Source organism: Ranitomeya imitator, chromosome 3, assembly GCF_032444005.1.
Source record: "Ranitomeya imitator isolate aRanImi1 chromosome 3, aRanImi1.pri, whole genome shotgun sequence".
Lineage (NCBI taxonomy): Eukaryota > Metazoa > Chordata > Amphibia > Anura > Dendrobatidae > Ranitomeya > Ranitomeya imitator.
In genome coordinates, this window is record NC_091284.1 from 291,691,316 (window position 1) to 291,707,721 (window position 16,406).

The 16,406-nt window shown below is 44.4% G+C and overlaps 1 protein-coding gene across 8 annotated transcripts in view; it reads left to right on the plus strand.

Annotated features, from left to right (window-relative positions):
* LOC138669788 (plasma membrane calcium-transporting ATPase 4-like) overlaps positions 1 to 16,406 on the plus strand; it is a 486,684-nt gene that overhangs the window by 382,554 nt on the left and 87,724 nt on the right. For all 8 annotated transcript variants that reach the window (XM_069756525.1, XM_069756523.1, XM_069756527.1 and 5 more), the window contains 2 exons: positions 13,404 to 13,565; positions 15,641 to 15,855. In XM_069756525.1, coding sequence (XP_069612626.1) covers positions 13,404 to 13,565; positions 15,641 to 15,855 — 377 coding nt within the window. The remainder of the gene's footprint in view (positions 1 to 13,403; positions 13,566 to 15,640; positions 15,856 to 16,406) is intronic.

A 16,406-nucleotide genomic window follows, 5' to 3' on the forward strand; every position in this document is an offset into this window, starting at 1 on the left:
AAATAATAAGTTTTCATGTATCCTTTAATAAGATGTGTAGTAGAGGGGTTACAAGGACACTAAACTTCAGGAGGCCAAATTTCCAACGAATGAGAGAGGATCTTGGTGCAATTAACTGGGATGATATCCTGAGACACAAAAATACACAAAGAAAATGGGAGACGTTCATTAGCATCCTGGATAGGACCTGTGCACAGTATATACCGTATGGGAATAAACATACCAGAAATAGGAGGAAACCGATATGGCTAAATAAAGCTGTAAAGTGCGCAATAAGTGACAAAAAGAAAGCATTGAGAGAATTACAGGAAGTAGGTAGTGATGAGGCATTAAATAAATACAGAAAATTAAAGTCTATAAAAAGCAAATCAAGGCAGCAAAGATTGAGATAGAGAGACTCATTGCCAGAGAGAGTAGAAAAAATCCCAAAATATTCTTTAACTACGTAAATAGTAAGAAACTAAAAAATGATAGTGTTGACCCCCTTAAAAATAGTCTGGGTGAAATGGTGGATGAGGATGAGGAAAAAGCCAATATGCTAAATGACTTTTTTCATCAGTATTTACAAAAGAAAATCACATGGCAGATAATATGATCAGTGATAACAAAAATTCCACATTAAGTGTCACCTGCTTAACCCAGCAGGAAGTATGACGGCGTCTAAAAATCATTAAAATTGACAATTCTCTGGGCTCGGATGGGATACACCCCCGAGTACTGCAGGAATTAAATACAGTCATTGATAGACCATTATTTTTAATCTTCAAAGAGTCCATAATAACAAGGTCTGTGCCACAGGACTGGTGTATAGCAAATGTGGTGCCAATATTCAAAAAGGGGACAAAAACTGAACTCGGTAATTATAGGCTAGAAAGCTTAACCTCTACTGTGGGTAAAATCCTGAAGGGCATTCTAGGGGATGCTATACTGGAGTATCTGAAGAGGAATAACCTCATGACCCAGTATCAGCAAGGGACCGTTCATAACAGACTAATTTGATCAGCTTCTATGAAGAGGTAAGTTCCGGACTGGACCAAGGGAACCCAGTAGATGTAGTGTGTATGGACTTTTCAAAAGCTTTTGATACGGTGCCACACAAAAGGTTGATACATAAAATGAGAATAATGGGGATAGGGGAAAATATGTGCAAGTGGGTTGAGAGCTGGCTCAGGGATAGGAAACAAAGGGTGGTTATTAATGGAACACACTCGGACTGAGTCGCGGTTAGCAGTGGGGTACCACAGGGGTCAGTATTAGGCCCTCTTATTTTTAACATTTATTAATGACCTTGTAGGGGGCATTCAGAGTAGAATTTCAATATTTGCAGATGACACTAAACTCTGCAGGGTAATCAATACAGTGGAGGACAATTTTATATTTCAGGATGATTTATGTAAACTAGAAGCTTGGGCTGATAAATGGCAAATGAGCTTTAATGGGGATAAATGTAAGGTCATGCACTTGGGTAGAAGTAATAATATGTATAACTATGTGCTTAATTCTAAAACTCTGGGCAAAACCGTCAATGAAAAAGACCTGGGTGTATGGGTGGATGACAAACTCATATTCAGTGGCCAGTGTCAGGCAGCTGCTACTAAAGCTTTAGTCACACTAAACGACTTACCAACGATCACGACCAGCGATACGACCTGGCAGTGATCGTTGGTAAGTCGTTGTGTGGTCGCTGGGGAGCTGTCACACAGATAGCTCTCTCCAGCGACCAACGATCAGGGGAACGACTTTGGCATCGTTGAAACTGTCTTCAACGATGCCGAAGTCCCCCTGCAGCACCCGGGTAACCAGGGTAAACATCGGGTTACAAAGTGCTGGGCCGCGCTTAGTAACCCGATATTTACCCTGGTTACCATTTGTAAAAGTAAAAAAAAAAAACACTACATACTCACATTCTGATGTCTGTCACGTCCCCCGCCGGCGTCCACAGGGTTAAAACTGCTTTCGGCAAGAGCGCTACTAATGCATGCGCTGCTGCCGAGAGCTTCCCTGCACTGACTGTATCAGCGCCGGCAGTAACAGCGTGTGCTCTGCTTTACGGCCGGCGCTGACACAGTCAGTGCAGGGAAGCAGGGAAGCTCTCGGCCGGAGCGCGTGCATTAGCAGCGCTCAGTGGCGGATTATAATGAGGTCAACCTGGGCGGTAGCCCAGGGCCCAGTGGTGTGGGGGGGCCCTGGGCAAACGCTCAGATTGACCGCCGCCATTAGGGCATTACTGCCCTGACTGACGTATGGGGCACGTGGGCAGAGGGGGCCCGCATCAGGCCCCATCTCATCTGCTCACCGGGCCCCTACCAGCGTTGCCAGCCAATTGGAGGCTGGTAGCTGAAGTCAGGCGCAGCGCTCACGTCGCCGGCGTCTGATGTTATGGGGGCTGAATACTGGAGACACTAGGAAATATGCTGGACACACTGGGGGCTGAATGCTGGACATACTGGGGGAAGGATGCTGGACACACTGGGGGCAGGATGCTGGTCACACTGGGTGAAGGATGCTGGTCACACTGGGGGAAGGATGCTGGACACATTGGGGGCAGAGATGCTGGACACACTGGGGGCAGGATGCTGGACACATTGGGGGCAGAGATGCTGGATACTGGCGGCAGAGATGCTGGACACTGGGGGCAGAGATGCTGGACATACTGGGGGCAGGACTGGAGACATATGGGGCAGGATTGGAGACATGGGCAGAATGAAAGACATGAAGCAGGATTGGAGACACCGGGGGCAGGATTGGAGACAGATCATACAAGATCATGGGGCAGGATGGATACGATGGAGACTGATGTGGCAGCATGGGGAGATCATATGGGGCAGAATGGATACTCATGAGGGCAGGATGGGGGATATTATTATTACCATAGGGGCTAATTAAGGGATTTTATTACTGCAGTGATGTATTTATTTTATTTTTTGAGGACACTTTTAAATGGGGGGGCGGTCCTGTTACTGTGCAGAGTGACACTATGTCGCCTCTTTTTCTCCCTGTGGTGTAATGTTCTGCAAGCGGAGCTCGAGATAACTGTGTTATTTCCTGCAGAGACGAGTCCTGGCTGGATGAAGTGATGGAGGTCTGTGCTGGATGAAAGATGAAGGACTTCACCTAGAGACGTCACTGTTGAGTCAGTGTTACCTATACACTGACACTATACACTGTATACTATATACAGAGGTCCTGTGTATAATGTCACCGGTGATCACTGTATTACCTCTACACAGACACTGCATACTAAGTACAGATCTCCTGTGAATACTGGCACTTATGGTGATAGTATTGTGTTTTTTTTTCCTTTCTAACTGAAGGGTAAATTGACTAGATCAATGGATGTTTGACAGGTTATAGTTTCACACAGCAACTATTTTTCTGGAATAATCTGGTTCAGGTATATCATGACCCCATTGCATGACCCCGTTACATGACCGGGGGTGGGGGGCCAGAGTGTCAGAACAGCCCGGGGCCCTAGCTACCCTTAATCCACCCCTGGCAGCGCTCCTGCCGAAAGCAGTTTTAACCCTGTGGACGACGGGGGACGTGACAGACATCAGAATGTATGTACTGTTTTTTGTTTTTTTTTTACTTTTACAATGGTAACCAGGGTAAATATCGGGTTACTAAGCGCGGCCCTGCGCTTAGTAACCCAATATTTACCCTGGTTACAGGTGAACACATCGCTGGATCGGCGTCACACACGCCGATCCAGCGATGACAGCGGGTGATCAGCGACCAAAAAATGGTCCTGATCACTCCCCAACGACCAACGATCTCCCAGCAGGGGCCTGATCGTTGGTCGCTGTCACATATAACGAGATAGTTAGCGGGATCGTTGCTACATCACCAAAAGTGTGACGTTGCAACAATATCGTTAACGATATCGTTATGTGTGACTCCAGCTTAAGGCAAATAAAATAATGGGATGCATTAAAAGAGGCATAGATGCTCATGAGGAGAACATAATTATACCTCTATACAAGTCACTAGTTCGACCACACTTAGAATACTGTGCACAGTTCTGGTCTCCGGTGTATAAGAAAGACATAGCTGAACTGGAGCGGGTGCAGAGAAGAGCAACCAAGGTTATTAGAGGACTGGAGGGTCTGCAATACCAAGATAGGTTATTGCACTTGGGGCTATTTAGTTTGGAAAAACGAAGGCTAAGGGGTGATCTCATTTTAATGTATAAATATATGAGGGGACATTACAAAGACCTTTCTGATGATCTTTTTAATCATAGACCTGAGACAGGGACAAGGGGGCATCCTCTACGTCTTGAGGAAAGAAGGTTTAAGCATAACTGACGCGGGTTCTTTACTGTAAGAGCAGTGAGACTATGGAACTGTCTGCCGTATGATGTTGTAATGAGTGATTCGTTACTTAAATTTAAGAGGGGACTGGATACCTTTCTGGAAAAGTATAATGTTACAGGATATATTCACTAGATTCCTTGATAGGGCGTTGATCCAGAGAATAAGTCTGATTGCGGAGTCAGGAAGGAATTTTTTTTCCCCAATGTGGAGCTTACTCTTTGCCACATGGTTTTTTTTTGCCTTCCTCTGGATCACATGTTAGGGCATGTTAGTTTAGGCTATGGGTTGAACTAGATGGACTTATAGTCTTCCTTCAACCTTAATAACTATGTAACTATGATGTCAGCTGTTTTATGGCCACCGACATCGAGCCCAGGGATTAGTAATGGAGAGGCATCTATAAGATGCCCCCATTACTAACCCCATAGTCATATTGTGAAAAATACACAGGAAGAATAGTCATTTATTTGAAAGAAAGACACTGACTACTTTATTTGAAGTAAAGACATCCCACCCTCTTTGTCCCATATACATATGTTAAATTAAATATTACATGGCTGAGCAGTGGCATGATTTGACCACTCGGCCATGAATCCAGGACACACACAGTTGAGCTTGAGGCACAGCTTAATTGACAGGCGGTAACATCATATAGGTTACTGCTGGTTACTGCCAGGATTTCGTACGCTCAGTTCAGTGTGAGCCGGCCGATGAACCTTCATGACATCACCGCTAGCATCATGAGAAAATATTTTTCAAATAAAGGAGTCAGTTTCTTTCTTTCAGTTAAATGACTTTATTCTGGCTGTGTATTTTTTACAATATGACTATGGGGTTAGCAATGATGGCGTCTTATAGACTCCTCTCCATTACTAACCCCTGGGCTTGATGCCCACTGCCAATACAAAGCTGACATCAATCCAAACCCTAGTACCCCATTTGCCACCTCACCAGGGCATGTAGTAAGAGTGAGGCCAAGCGCCAGATTTGGCTCATCTTATGGATTTGCCATTACTAGTCTGGCTGAGGGCTGATGTTCTTAGCTTGGGAGGGGGCCAATATTTCTGACCCCATTTCAGGCCATTAATGTTGGCCCACAGCTGTCTGTCTGCCTTTGCTGGATAGAATTTATAGGGGGACCCTATGTCTTTTTTTTATGCTGTCCCCAGTAAACTAACCAGTTAAGGCTAAACAAACAGCTGTGAGCTATTAGTAATAGCCTGGGAACCTTTGGGGATATTGTCCCCTTTCCCAGATTATTAACATCAGCCCCCAGCTGTGGGCTTTGCCTCTGCAAGTTATGAAAATAATGCGGGAGCCCAGGCCATTTTATTTTTATAATTTGAATTATTTGTTTTATACACAATGTACACAGTGGGTGTTGAATACAACTGACATCATTGTTGCCTGGTTGTGCTGATCTCAGGGAGAACAGGCGACAATGATCCGAGCTGTCTTCAGCACCTGGCGCCTTGGAACTGCATGAACTGAACCACTTTTCCTCGGCGCCGGTACATGTCACACTGATGCGGGACGCGGATGTCCCGTTGCTGGTTTTTCCAGCACCCGGAAATATCAGGATGTGGGAAAGTTTCCTTAGTCATAGAGGTATGCCTGGAGGGGCTACTGCTCAATGATCAGTGAGCTGCATCTGTAAGCACAACCTGGCACTTTGACAGCTCATTGTGCACATGATGTACTGAGAACGATCTGGTAAAGTGCTGGTGCGTGCAAATAGCCGCCGCTCACTGTGTACTGAGCAATGAATGTAGAAGCTAGGAACATACATCTGTAATTAAAAGCTGAAGGCTTCTGGGAGGAATAGAGGTTGTTTTTCCCTGGTATCCAGTAAGGTAGCTGGTCAGCTTTGTAATACTGGTTAATGTACAACTTAATAGTATCTGTAGGTTAGTAGTGTTTTCCAATGCGGTCAATACAGGGAAATAGCAGCAGTGTATGCATTAAACACTGTCACAATTTGTCAGTTTTCAGTCACGTAGAATGGCTCCAAACTTGTCTTCCTAGACCAAACAAGCACTTTCTTTCCTGACGTTAAGGCTATGTGCACACGTTCAGGATTTTCTTGCAGAAAATTCCTGAGAAAAACCTGAAATTTTCTGCAAGAAATCTGCATGCGTTTTTGGTGCGTTTTTGATGCATTTTTTTCCGGACATTTCCCAATGCATTTTTTAGTGGGAAATACGCAAAAAAAACCCGCAAAATTAATGAACATGCTGTGTTTTTTACCGCAACACGTTTTTGTGTGGAAAAGAACGCATCATGTGCACAAAACATGCGGAATTCATTCTAAATGATGAGATGCATATTGTATGCTGTTTTTTGGCGGTTTTATAGCCTTTTTATCGTGAAAAAAACACGAAACATCAGCAACGTGTGCACACAGCCTAATGGACATTAGCTCTAGTTGCACCAATTTCTTGGAGCGTCTCTTTAAGCCCAGCGTCCTACCCAGCAGCCAGCCAAAGGAGGCAGAAGTGCAGGGAGGAAAGATAAAGCGGCAGCTTCAACCAAGTGTGCCTCTGGCTACCCCAGACTTAGACTAAAAACTAGCCAAATTGTTGATCCTGATGGCACAATCACTTACCGTATATACTCGAGTATAAGCCGACCCGAGTATAAGCCAACCCGTGTATAAGCGGACCCCCCTTAATTTTGCCACAAAAAACTGGGAAAACTTATTGACTCGAGTATAAGCCTAGGGTGGGAAATGCAGCAGCTACCGGTGAATTTCAAAAATAAAAATAGATGCTCCATACCGTTCATTATTGCTCCATAGAAAGCTGTGCCATATATAATGCTCTGCACCGTTCATTATGGCCCCATAGATACTCCATAGAAAGCTGTGCCATATAGAATGCTCTGCACCATTCATTATGGCCCCATAGATGCTCCATAGAAAGCTGTGCCATATAGAATGCTCTGCACCATTCATTATGGCCCCATAGATGCTCCATAGAAAGCTGTGCCATATAGAATGCTCTACACCGTTCATTATGGCCCCATAGATGCTCCATAGAAAGCTGTGCCACATATAATGCTCTGCACCGTTCATTATGGCCCCATAGATGCTCCACATAAAGCTGTGCCATATATAATGCTCTGCACCATTCATTATGGCCCCATAGATGCTCCACATAAAGCTGTGCCATATATAATGCTCTGCACCGTTCATTATGGCCCCACAGATGCGCCATAGAAAGCTGTGCCATATATAATGCTCTGCACCGTTCATTATGGCCCCATAGATGCTCCACATAAACCTGTGCCCCACATATAATGCCCTGCACCGTTCATTATGGCCCCATAGATGCTCCATAGAAATCTGTGCCTTATAGAATGCTCTGCACCGTTTATTATTGCCCCATAGATGCTCCATAGAAAGCTGTGCCCCATATATATTGCTCTGCACCGTTGATTATGGCCCCATAGATGCTCCATATATAATGCTGCTGCTGCTGCTGCAATAAAAAAAAAATCACATACTCACCTCTCTTCGCTCAGAACGCCGGCGCTTTCAATATTTACCTGCGCCTCCGTCTCCAGCACTGACACTCAGCAGAGGGCGCGCACTGACTACGTCACCGCGCCCTCTAACCTGAGCGTCACTGCTAGAGGACGCTGCAGACGGAGCCACACCGGAGCGAGGAGCAGGTAAATATCGTGCAGCGCTCCCCTCCCCGTATACTTACCTGCTCCCGGCGCGGTCCCTGCTTCTCCCGGAACTGCATCTTCTTCCTGTATTGAGCGGTCACAGTTACCGCTCATTTATAGCAATGAATATGCGGCTCCACCCCTATGGGAGGTGGAGCCGCATATTCATTGCTGTAATGAGTGGTACCATGTGATCACTCAGTACAGGAAGAAGCTGCAGCGCCGGGAGAAGCAGGGACTGCAGGGACCGCTCCGGGAGTAGGTAAGTATAACTAGACAGCCCCCGCTCCCCTCCCCTGCCGACCCCAGGGTATGACTCGAGTATAAGCCGAAAGGGGGACTTTCAGCCCAAAAAAATGGGCTGAAAATCTCGGCCTATACTCGAGTATATACGGTACATTTTATTTATCGACAACAGTTGAAGCCGTTTTTGCACCAATTAGAGCAAACGCTGACTTGCTGAAACTGGCAAACAATTGTCCATCTGTCAGTATTTTTCAATTACTTAGAAAGTGTCAGTGGACAAATAGTTACTGAGAACTTATTAAAAATAAAAAAAATGTTGACCATTACAGCCAAAATTCCTATTGCCGCTTTAGCAACAAATACCACCACAACTGAATAGAAAAAACGTACTGTATATACTCGTGTATAAGCCGAGTTTTTCAGCACTTTTTTTGTGCTGAAAATGCCCCCCTCAGCTGATACACGAGTAATTGTCCCAGTTTACGGCAGGGAAGGAGGAGCCGTATATATTCTAGCATTACAAAAAAAAAATCCTACTTACCTTCCCTGTGCGCTTTCGCAGCATCTCGTTAAGGCTTCTAGAAGCTCCAGTGGCCGGGCAGTCACATGTCCCTGCTCATTACGGGAATGAATATTCATTCCACTCCACGCCTATGGAAGTGGAGAGGTGAATATTCATTATCTTAATGAGCGGTGACACGTGATCGCCGGTCGCAGGAGCTGCTGGCTCCGGACCAAGATGCTGCGACGGCCCTTGGAACGTAAGTAGGATGTTTTGTTTTTTTAATGCTTTTTCCATGGGGGCCATACATACAAGGATGGGAAAAAGGAGCCATGCATGCAGGGATGGGAATAAGGAGCCATGCAGACAAGGATGGGGATAAGGAGCCATGCAGACAAGGATGGGAATGAGGAGCCGTGCAGACAAGGATGGGGATAAGGAGCCATGTAGAAAAGGGTAGGAATAAGGAGCCATGTAGACAAGGATCGGAATAAGGAGACATGCAGACAAAGATGGGGATGAGGAACGACGCATGCAAGGATGGGAATAAGGAGCCACACAGACAAGGATGGGAATAAGGAGCCATGTAGACAAGGATGGGGATGAGGGGACAATGCATACCTAGCTTATACTCGAGTCAATAAGTTTTCCCAGTTTTTTGAGGCAAAATTAGGTGCCTCGGCTTCTCGGGTCGACTTATACATGAGTATATATGGCAACTTCTCTGTAAGTTAGAAAAAAAATGCAACAAAGAAACTTTGACTGCTCTAGCTTTTGCTTAAACTTTTGGTGTATGGGTATACATGTTGGGTATACACTAATATATCTACTTAATCACTATTACAGTAACATTGCACAGATCTGTTTTGCAGTTTGTCATGTCTCAGTCATTACCACTTTGCTGAACTGAAACCTTAACCAATGTTTTCAGCACCTGGGTTTCAATTTGTGACATGCACCATTCATGTACAGCAGATATGTGCACTGTAAGGAGTAGGCTCAGGCACTGAGCCTTCTGCATACAGTGCTGGTGCTTGCTGTGTTATATAGCTGTCATCAAATCAAACTGCTACCATTTGAGCTAGCTTTGATTGCAGCAAGCTTAGATGCAACTGTCAAATGGCTGTGGCATTTAAAAGGTCGGAAGTGGGAAGTTGTTCCTTCTGACCCCCATTGGCCCACACAGGGGACATACTGAAGACCCCCATGTATGCCGTGCTTATACACTTGTGAAGCCAAGTCTGCGCTGGGCTTCCTAGGGGACTATAAGTTAATTACACAATAATCTGCACTAATTTTACATATTTTGTTTTGCTGCATCTCTAACTGACCTAATTAATCAAATTATAATATTTATTCATACTTGGAACGCTAAGAGAAATAAAAAATGGCAAAATATATATGTTTTCTTTGTCACTTCTGATAATTTTAATAAAAAAAGCATAAAGTTGTATGGACCGCAAACCACAGCTCATACCACAAAAACAAGCCATGATACAACGACTGAAGAATAACAAAGTAAGATCTTTAGAAAGCAAAGAGGGGCCCGCTATACACTGTCTTCCACAGCCCGAATAAACTTGGAGTTACAGATTTTTTTTTGTAGATTACATGCCCCTTCAGTAGATGGAGATCTATAGCTGTACCTTTGTGTATACTATGCCATCATTTGCTGATGTTCAGCAGAAAGGCAACTTGTAGTCCACAAAGGTCGTTCTCTTCTGGATATAAATACAAAGTGTTAATATGTCCAAGAGGCACAAAAACTGACTGTTTCTCGATTGATTATTTTTATTAAAGATGGCTTTTTGTCAGGGCCGTATTTAGAGTTTCTGCTGCCCTAGGCACTTTTCGTGCTGCCTCACCCATTGGTGAGTATGACTAATGCAGACACTATCGGCAGTGACTTAGGCTACTTTCACATCAGCGATTTTTGACATTTGCGGCAGATCCGTCAGTTTTTCCGCATCCGTAACGGATCACTTATGGCAACACTGTGTTCGGCCTCATTCATTCCCTATGGGACTTGCGGCACTTGCGGTTTTGCTGCGATCCTGCAAATGCGGTACTTGCAGCAACAGGAAAAAAATGCTGCTAGCAGTGTTTTTTTTTGTCTCACCTCAAGTGCCGCACATGTCCGCAAGTCCCATAGGGAATGAATGAGGCTGAATGCAGAGTTGCCGGCCTGTAAGTGATATGTTACGCGACAGATGCGGAAAAACTGCAGTATCTGCCGCGAATGTAGAAAATCGCTGATGTGAAAGTAGCCTTAGCAAACCTTTCCATTAGTTGTCGTGTGAGAATCTGGTGGATCTCATACACAGTACATGGTCAGTTGATTCTGCCACGGTTGCAAGGTTTGGCTGACAGGTTTTTAAGGGGAACCTGTCAGTCGATTCATACTACCAAAACCACGGGCAGCCTCACTGAGACTGCAAACAGGGAAGTTTATCTCTTCAATGCTGGGACGTTTCAGAGAGAATAGTTTGAAGAGCTAGTGAGAGAACGGACTAATCTGTTGCTATCGTCTGTGGGCTTCTCACTCCATGTCTCTAGATCAGGGGTGTGCAATTTATTTTCCCGAGGGCCCAGATGAAAGACCATGACTGTTGTGGAGGCCGAACCAATAGCATGAAAATAATTCTACTCAATATTAATTAATATTAATTGTATCACTTAATATTGAGCAGAATTAAGTATTCTGACACCCCCCTATATATCTTTAAACCCCCAACAGCCCCTTATATACAGCATGAGCCCCACACAGCCTCCCCATATACTGCATGAGCCCCACACAGCCTCCCCATATACAGCATGAGACCAGCCTCTCATCTCCTCTCTTCAGCAGCCTCCCCTCTCCTCATCAGCCTCTCACATCCTCCCCTTAGCAGCCTCCCCTCTCACTCACATCAGCAGCCTCTCATCTCCTCACCAGCCTCTCATCTCCTCTCCTCAGCAGCCTCCCCTCACCAGCCTCTCATCTCTCCTCAGCAGCCTCCCCTCACCAGCCTCTCATCTCCTCTCCTCAGCAGCCTCCCCTCACCAGCCTCTCATCTCCTCTCCTTACCAGCCTCTCCTCTCCTTACAAGCCTCTCATCTCCTTTCCAGCCTCTCATTTCCTTTCCAGCCTCTCATCTCCTCTCCAGCCTCTCATCTCCTCTCCAGCCTCTCATCTCCTCTCCAGCCTCTCATCTCCTCTCCAGCCTCTCATCTCCTCTCCAGCCTCTCATCTCCTCTCCAGCCTCTCATCTCCTCTCCAGCCTCTCATCTCCTTTCCAGCCTCTCATCTCCTTACCAGCCTCTCATCTCCTCTCCTTTCCAGCCTCTCATCTCCTCTCCTTTCCAGTCTCTCATCTCCTCTCCTTACCAGCCTCTCATCTCCTCTCCTTACCAGCCTCTCATCTCCTCTCCTTACCGGCCTCTCATCTCCTCTCCAGCCTCTCATCTCTGCTTACCAGCCTCTCCTCTCCTTACCAGCCTCTCCTCTCCTTACCAGCCTCTCATCTCCTCTCCTTTCCAGCCTCTCATCTCCTCTCCTTACCAGCCTCTCCTCTCCTATCCAGCCTCTCATCTCCTCTCATTTCCAGCCTCTCATCTCCTTTCCAGCCTCTCATCTCCTCTCCTTACCAGCCTCTCATCTCCTCCCCTTAGCAGCCTCCCCTCTCCTCACTCACTCACATTAGCAGACTCCTCTCTCACCTCACTCCTCTCTGCAGCTTCCTCTGAGTCCTCACACACTGCCCGCCTCCTCCTCTCCCTGCTCACAGCCGACTTCAGTAACTTCTCCCACAAACATTACCTGCTTCTCTGCAGTCTGCTCCAGTGCTCCTACATTAAGAAGAGCGCGCAGCGTGTCAAATGACCGGCGTCAGGACCATGATGCACTTGGGCCTGCTGCTGCTTAAAGGTACAGCACCCATTTCTGCCCCATACAGTAGTCAGGGCAGCAATGCCCTGACGGCGGCCCTGCGCCTGAGGCCCCCTCCCCCCGCAGCAGCCGGGCCCATGACCCCCGGACTTTAATTTTTTATTTTTTTTTTAAACTTGCTCAGGTGCCGCCCCCAGCATTGTCCCCGCCCTAGGCACGTGCCGTCAAGTGCCTAGTGGCAAATACGGCCCTGCCTTTTGACAATTCTTAATGAGGCATTTTAATATGCAGGAACATAGAAGATGATCACACAATGGACATATCCACTACTTTCTTCCGTTCCGTCTTAGGGTTTGTTCACATATTTCTGGTCTTGTCCTTTTTATTTCTTTTTTTTTTTTAAAGCCTCCTTGCTATTACAAAAACCAATGACTGCACTGATCCTAACAGTTTCATATGGAAATTTTGTGTTCAGCGGCATCCGTTGTGACTTTGGATCTTACTTAACTGGACAAGAAAATGATCCATTCTTAATTTCTCTGTCCAGCTATAGACGCTGAACTTTAGTCATTTCTTTCTCTTTTCTCACATAAACTCATATTTACCTTTCTTGTAACTTATTTCTCCTGTTCCCTGATTGACTTTACAATTAATGCAATGACCTCTCCATTGGTTGTGTTTTGTTGTCTAGTGGTATTCTGTTCCGGTGTTGCTTTTTTTGTCTACGTCGTGTCTGATGTGTCTATTTTCCTCTTATTTGATTTTGTCATGGCTTTGCTCTTCTTTTTTTTATTTCCAGCAAAAGCACAGGATGGTGTAGCCCTAGAAATACAACCTCTAAAGAGTGAGGAAGGCGTAGAAAGTGAAGAAAAAGAAAAGAAAGTGGTCAAAGTACCAAAGAAGGAGAAGTCTGTCCTACAAGGAAAACTGACCCGGCTAGCTGTGCAGATTGGAAAAGCAGGTGTTTGGTTGTTTTTTTTTTTTGGTTGTTTTTTTTTTTTTTTAACTAACAGCGTTAACTCTACAAATGTTTTTGAGCAGACCACTCCTGAAGTAGACCAGCTATTTTAAAAGTTTTTAAGGTTTTACTGAAGTATAGTCTGCAAAATGACCAGACATGTATCCTCCATTTTATTACCAGGGGTATATTCACATATGCCAGATTTCTACTTGAAATCCACATCCCCTGCCTGCATGGCAATGGGTTTTTGCTTTAGGCTATGTGCAGATGTCAGGATTTCTGGCAGAAATTTTCCTGAAAAAAACCTGACATTTCTGCCAGAAATCCGGATGCTTTTTTTCGCGTTTTTGATGCGTTTTTGCGCATTTTTGATGCGTTTTTTCTTGTGTTTTCCAAATGCATAGAATAGCGGGAAAAACAAGAAAAAAGCCGCAAAATTAATGAACATGCTGCTTTTTTTTTGCCGTGATGCGTTTTTTTCACGGAAAAAATGCATCATGTGCACAAGAATTGCAGAATGCATTCTAAATGATAGGATGCATATGTCTGCAGTTTCTAATGCGGTTTTATCACGAAAAAACGCGAACCTGAACGTGTGCACATACCCTTATTGTTTGCAGTCACTCGATTTTTTGTGCCACTGTGGAAATAAGTACCGTAACATAAATGCATTTTTTCAGTTGCTCCAATATTGAAAAAATAACGCAATGAAAAAGCCATCAAAATGTCTTGTTTACCTCGAAATTATATCACTAAAAAAGGGGCCTGCCATGCAGAAAACAAGCCTTCATATAGCTATATTGGAAGAAAAAAATGGCTCTCAGAAAATGCTAACACAGACGATTTTTGATTATTTTATTTTTTTACATGGTTCCATTTTTTTTAAGCCACTAAGATAGTAAAAAAGCATACGTGTTTAATATCACCATAATTGGACTGTCATGGAGAATAATGTTATGAGTGAGTTGATTTTTTGCTGCACAAATAACATGTAAAAATAAAAACCCCAAAACCATGTAGAAATTTTTTTCCCATTTCCCATGATAAAATAAATTGTGTCATTCAAAACTACAATGCAAAGTTTTGGGCCGCGCTAACTGAAATGAGGATCCTTGATCCAATAATAAAAAGAAGCATTTTTTTTATTCGACAACGCTTTTCCACCATCTCCATTTCTCCACTTGAGAATTACGCCTGTCTGGCATGGAAACGCATTGTGTAATATAGGCCACTTCTTTATATTATTGAACCAAGGATCTTCATTTTGGTTAGCACAGCCCAAACGGTGAATTGTCTTTTCCTTCAAGCATCCTGGTGCAGTTAACCACCCGGCCACGGGGCAGCAGCAGCCGTTATTGAGCTTTCACAGGCATTGTGCCTACACATTACATGGATCCATTTACTCTATAAAGGCATAAGCCGATGGTCTGGTGGTGTGCTCTGTTTCCCAAAAATATTTATCTACTCAAAACTACAACTTGTCTGGGAAAAGAAACAAACCCACCTAAGTGTATGTTGATGGGAAATTAAAGATATGACTTTTTGAAAGAAGGAAAGCAAAGATGACAATACACAAACAAAAAATGTCAGCACCCTTCAAGGGAATCTTTCATCAGATTCTTGCTATGGAATCTGGGAGCAGCCTGATGCAGAGAGCCTGATTCCATAGATGTGTCACTTATAATCCCTGTAGATCTAGCAGTTCTCTGAATTCTGAGCTCTACATAACCCCGCCCGCACCACTGATTAACAGCTTCTTGTGTACACTGTGAATTGTCAACAAGCTGACAATCTGGTGGGGGCGGGGTTACACAGATGAGCTGGACTGCCTGCCATGTGAGTTGTAGTCCTCTAGTGATAATCTCCTGATGACAAAACACTGTATTGAAACTACAGCAAGCTAATTAACAAGTGACACATCCTTGTAATCAGGTTCTCTGCCCCTACAATATTCTCTTCTCAGATTAACTAGCCAAAACCTGTTGACTTATTCCCTTTTAAGGGGTTAAAAAAGATATATTAAGAAGTTATATTTTTAAATGTTCCAATTACAAATGTTATCTTGTCATTAACAGGCCTTATCATGTCTGCCATCACTGTGATCATTCTGGTGCTGTACTTTGTCATTTACACTTTTGGTGTATTGGGGCGTCCATGGCTCACAGAGTGCACCCCTATCTACATTCAGTACTTTGTTAAGTTTTTTATCATCGGTGTCACCGTGCTTGTAGTGGCTGTTCCTGAGGGACTACCCCTTGCCGTGACCATATCGCTGGCATACTCCGTGAAGGTGAGAAATTACTTTTTTTGTTCCAATAGTGGTTCCGCCAGTACCCTAACATTAGCCTGCCGCCATACAGGGTTGCATTGTGGGAACGAATAGGCCAGCATCAATCCTTTTGTCTTCTAATCAGCAGGGGAAGCCATCTTTTGGCAGTGATTTGTAAAATAAGATCAGCCGTTCTTTAAATGCTACAGTTAATAGTAATAGAAGATGTGCACTTACTTAGTTCTGTAGCGGGCATACAGCAACACTTTGTGTTGGAAACAAAGCTGGTTGCCATAGCAGTAACTTGTTACTATGGTCAAGTATCTTTTAAGTAGGAGTTGTAAGTGAGTTGGATGTAAGAAAGTTGCTAGGCAGTGAACAGCTGTGATTCCTTGAAGTCATACTGACACTGATGTGCGGTGGCCCTGTAACTCCCAGAACCCTGTTCAGAATTGGATAGCAAGGTGCTTAGCTTTGTTAATTTCAGTGGGTGTTCTCATGGGAGAAGATACGTATAAATATGGATGGAATTTTTTTTCTGCTCATGATGCATATACAGTTGCAATAAGAAT